At 44.8% G+C, this 5164-nt stretch overlaps 1 protein-coding gene across 1 annotated transcript; it reads right to left on the bottom strand.

The window, feature by feature from the left end:
- Positions 1-3001: 3001 nt before the first annotated feature.
- Positions 3002-4752, bottom strand: LOC125688854 (interleukin-17A-like). The gene is made up of 3 exons (XM_048935394.1): positions 4726-4752; positions 3920-4164; positions 3002-3239 (listed from the first exon to the last, which is right to left on the bottom strand). Exons 1-3 carry the CDS (start codon positions 4750-4752, stop codon positions 3002-3004), a joined length of 510 nt encoding a protein of 169 aa, XP_048791351.1.
- Between the last annotated feature and the right edge of the window lie 412 nt (positions 4753-5164).

Raw genomic sequence — 5164 nt, 5'->3', positions numbered from 1 at the left:
ACGTAGCTTTCTAGAAGTGAGTTTTGATGGTTTTACTCTCACGTACAAAGAGTTACGTTTCTGTTTTATTTCCATCCTTACTAAGCACAATTTGTTTGTATCAAGGTCAAGATTTCTTGTTCCAGTAAGCCAGCAGAGATGGTTTATCTTCTCTCTCAGTTGCCGCTATTATTCTTTCTCTTTTCCTTTTCTTTCAGACTTCTGAAATCTGCACTATGCTCACTTATCTTGGCCTCCTTCTCATAGAAATGCTTGCCAGAGTGTTGAATCTTTCATCTTTCACAGGCATCTGGCATCTTTGTGTCTTGATTTGATAACGGGCACCGATGAGCATGGATATCTCATCATTTGCCACACAGATCACAGAATCACATGAGTCATAGAATAGTCTGGGTTGGAAGGGACCTCAATGATCATCTAGTTCCAACCTCCTGCCATGGACAGGGTTGGCACCCACTAAATCAGGCTGTGGAGGGCCTCATCCAGCCTGGTCTTGAACACCTCCAGGGATGGGGCACAGCTCTCTGGGCAGCACTATCAGGGCACCTGATAGTGGCCTTTCAATATCTAAAGGGGAGCTACAGGAAAGAAGGGGACAGACTCCTCAGCAGGGCCTGTGATGATAGGATAAGGGAAAATGGTTTCAAGTTCAAAGTAGGCAGATTTAGGTTAGATATAAGGAAAAAATTTTTTACAGTGAGGGTGGGGAGGCACTGAAAAAGGTTGCCCAGAGATGTGGTAGATGCCCCATCCATGGAGACTTTCAAGGCAAAGCTGGATCAGACCCTGGGCAACCTGATCTAGCTGTGGTGTCCCTGTGCATTTCAGGGGAGTTGGACTAAAATGCCTTTAAAGGTCCTTTCCAACTCGAAGGATTCTATGATTGTAGCCATAATATTAACTGCTTCTAATTGAGCAATATTAGTGATAGGTGGACAGCTGGACTAGATGATCTTATAAGGTCTTTTCCAACCTTATGGTTCCATGATTCTATTCTGCAGAAGCATGTACAACATCCATGCACATTACAGAATTTGATACAGGTCAAGTTGTATCAAGATGGTTGTGCCTTAAGGAATGGATTTCATTGGGTTGATAAATGGTCCAAGGAGTAATGACACTGCTGGAAGAGGGACTGCAGCATCTTTGCAGCAGAAAGTTGTACGCATTTTGGTACTTCATCTGTCCATCCCTGGAGGTGTTCAAGGCCAGGTTGGATGGGGCCCTGGGCAGCCTGGGCTGCTGTGAAATGGGGAGGTTGGTGGCCCTGCATGTGGTGGGGGGTTGGAACTTGATGGGTTGGTCATTTCCAACCCAAGCCATTCTGTGTGACTTATGGTTAATTAATGTTTCACAGGCCCGGTGAGTATCTGCTAGGTAAAACAACGGTATGGAATCTCTGGCTGCGCTGTCAGATTAGTTTGTATAAGTTGATGCACCTGATTTTTGCCAAGAGCTGATGAGTGAGGGCTTGAGTTCATTGGAGGGAATAACTTCCATCAAAAGCTGGGCTGATAACATCTCCAATTAGCACAGCTGGGTGTAGAGAAGATGCTTTCACCCGAGAGGACCCTGCCTCGTTTGGGATCTGTTGGATGTGGCTCTGGGCAGACTGGTCTTTGGTTGGCGTCCCTGCTCATAGGGCTATTCTATCATTCTATGATTCTACCATCTGCATTCCTGAGCATTTTTTTAAGTTCTGCACTTCCTGTTGCTCTTGTTGGTGCCCAGGAAGCTCACATCTCCCCCGTACGGCAGCAAAGCAAAGAGCCATGTCCATGCAAACCAGCCTTCCATTAAAACATGGAACATTTTCACCAAGCTCCTTCAAACGTACGTTCCTGCGGTGCGAGGTTCCCACCTACACAAGAGTCTTCACGGCCGTGTAGAAGTGCTGTGTCAGTGTGCTCTATATCTGGAGCACTGGGAGGACACGAGCATGGAGGAAATTACCTCTGTGGTTAGCAGTGTGCATTTTCTCTGAGCAGCATTCGATGACTCCAGTGATCCAGCTGCCTCACTCATGCTCCGTTCCCTACCTACGCAGGAACAACCGAAGGTAAGCTTCATGGTAGAAAAGTGAACTTTTATACTCCATTTTGGAGGAGTCGGTTTCTTTTCCGCCAGCGAAGCGTTCAGAGTGCTGTGTTGAACATTCCCTCGACAACTCCTTTTCAATCAGATAATGAAGTGAACTGGGCAGTCACTCGTGGCTTTATTTTTGCTGAAGTGCTGTTCAGTAAATTATTTCCCCCCCAGGTGCTTTTCTTTCTCTATGGGTAAAGCAATGCGAATGATACGAGTGCTAATTGTCCTGTGTTCTTCCCGTTCTACTGCAACAGAGCTAGGTTTTGTCAACAGAATTTCAGTTTTTTGTATTGCACAAATCCCTTGTATGGTCATAATAGATAATAATAATAATAATAGATAATAATAGGTAATAGATAATAAAAGATAATAATACAATAATACCTGTGCTACCTGGTGTAGGGAACCTGCTTTGGCAGGGGGGTTGGATTCGATGATCTCTGGAGGTCCCTTCCAACTCCTACAATTCTGTGATTCTGTGATTCTGTGATAATAGAACGGAGTGATTTCTTGCCATAAAAAAGAAAAAGTTTCTTCAGAAAGAGACGACACCAAAGAGTTGATTTGCTGTTTGATTTTTCTTTATTGCTTGGAGATAAATAAACATAGATAATTACAATAGGTTTACCAGCATAAATAGAATTAAATAAATAGGCTTTTCAAAGTGTCGAGTAAAGTTGTGTAAGGCGTGATTCTGTGATTCTGTGAAGGCGTTCCCATCGCTCCTCTAACAGAGCACGTGGAAGGGGCTGTATTCTGAATCCAGAGTATCAAAGGGGAAACGGATTTAAAAACAAAACAAGCGCAAAACTGAGATTACTGCTAATCATGATGGTTCAGCCCCGCGGATTTTCGTCGCTGCTAGGCAAGGCAGTTCTCCTGCAGCTCCCCGCTCTCGTGCTGCGGGCTCCCCTTAGGCCTGGTGCTGGATCAGTGGGGTGACACACGTGCAGCCCACGGTGATCATTTTCTTCTCCAGGCGGTACGAGTGCTGGCAGCCCCTCGGCTCGCGGCGCAGGACGAGGATCTCCTGTTTGATGGGCACCGAGTTGACGCTGTGGTCCAGCTGCCCGGCCGAGTTCACGCACCTGGAATGGCGGCACTGGGCGTCAGCAACCAAGCGGGGGAAGCGGTTGTGGTCCTCATCGATCCTGTGGATTGACATGGAAAGATAGGGAAGCGTTGGCAGGGGAAATGCTGCTGCACTGCTACAGGTATGTTAGTCTGGAGCTTTATGAGCTCGCCGGTGGATACCCATAACCCCCGGAATATTGCCTGTGAAGGGGCAGAAGACCCTCTGCTATTATTTTGGAGTACAAGTAAAGTATCAGTAAGTACTGCATGCTTTTGACTGCAAGACTTGCGTGCAAAGGGCTTGATTCAAACAGGCATTGACTTTGAAGGACTAGTTAGAAGTGGGCCTGACTAATGGACTCAAAGAGTTTCAGCTCTTCCCCACAACAAACGCTCTTAGGGCCTGATGCTGGTGTTAGTAAAGCACCACTGACTTCGGTGCGTGTCAGACCTCCAAGGTTTTTTGATGATCTCTTAAGTGGCAAATGCATTTGAAGATAAACCTTGCCCCAGTAGGTACATTAATTAAATTACAAGGATAATTTACTTTTTTTCCTTCTATATTGGCCTATACCATACTTTTGCTCTATCCCCCTTTATTCATCAATTAGCTTACAAAAAGGATTATATGGATGGTGGCTATCCTTACATTGCCAAAATCTCTTAGTACTGAAGTACTTAAGCTAAAGATACAGGCATAGCCTCTGCACTACTCTTAACCCAGTGCATTTCTAGTCCATAGGGACGGACACAGTACCTGTAATCCCATGGAGCCAGTGAGCGTTTGCTGATATCAAGAGTCACTTTGGTATCCTGGTTCACGTTGCTGATGCTTATGTTGACTCTCACAGTTTGAGGGAATTTCCCATCTTTTTGGTTTGGGCATCCAGCATCTCCTTTCTTGAAGAGGCTCTCCGGCTCAAGTCCTGGCCATATCACCTTCCCATGGGCAGAAATGCTGGCTGACAGCACAGCCAGCAACACCAATAGCAATGGTCTGAACTGGAGAGAAATGGTGCATTTAGGGCAGGGGAAAGCATAGCTGCTATAGCATCACACGACTAATAATACTTCTGTGAGTCTGGGAAATTCATTCACATTTATCCTAGCTGGTAGTGAAAGCTCATACTGTAGGCTGGGGTGATTATGGAAAAATCTGTCCTGTATCACATTCATCTTTGCATGGATTAATTCTTACGGACACCAACGTACAGTCAGTTGCCACTTGGTGGTATATAAAATCTCAGTTATACTAAATAATAAATCCAAAAATAAGTAATATATTTGAGGTATTGGAAGAGTATAGCAACAAAGAAAATTTACTCTAGGGCTGAGTTTTCAATTTATTCCTTGTCTTAGTTCACGTTGCAGTATATGGTGTGCTAACAGACCCATGCAGTGTGTCCCATGCTGGTGCTATTCAGCAGCCTCCTGTTTCAGTTGTTTTCAATAACTCAAGGTTCAAACAGCTGTTTTAAAAACAGGTGCCCCATTGCTGAGAGTCATCTATTAAGTACATCTTTGTCAAATTAGGGGAAAATGAAACACAAAGCAAGTTCTTACCAAAGGAGAACAAGGGATTGGAGACATCTTCCTTTTCTTGCTGCAGCTGATGCTTGTGCTGGGCTCTGTCGAACTGAAGGTGACTGTGTGCATCTGCTGCTGGTCTTTTTATAAGGGCTTTCCTGCCGTCCTAGTTAAAGGGGAGTAGGTGTTTTTTCCCACTCTTACCAGTGGTTTCTTGTCTTAAATTGAAAAGTAGATGTGTATATTCCATTAACGCAGGTGGAAAACAGGATACAGGTCCCTTCCCTTCTTAGATTTGTGAGTGATGTCATTGCTTTATCTGTGTAGTGACAAAACTCCATGCTGATGTTAGAAAACCACTGAAAAATTGACATGCACACCTCAGTGCCTGTATGCAAAGTGTGAGGTTTAGAACTGGGGCTGGAGTCGTTGGTTATCAAATGTAAATAAGCGTGCTTCGTGGTCTCGACCTGAG

The sequence above is a fragment of the Lagopus muta genome, chromosome 2 (genome assembly GCF_023343835.1).
Source record: "Lagopus muta isolate bLagMut1 chromosome 2, bLagMut1 primary, whole genome shotgun sequence".
Taxonomy (NCBI): Eukaryota; Metazoa; Chordata; class Aves; order Galliformes; family Phasianidae; genus Lagopus; species Lagopus muta.
Note: the sequence above shows the minus strand (reverse complement) of the source record. Positions and strands in the feature narration are given on the sequence as shown.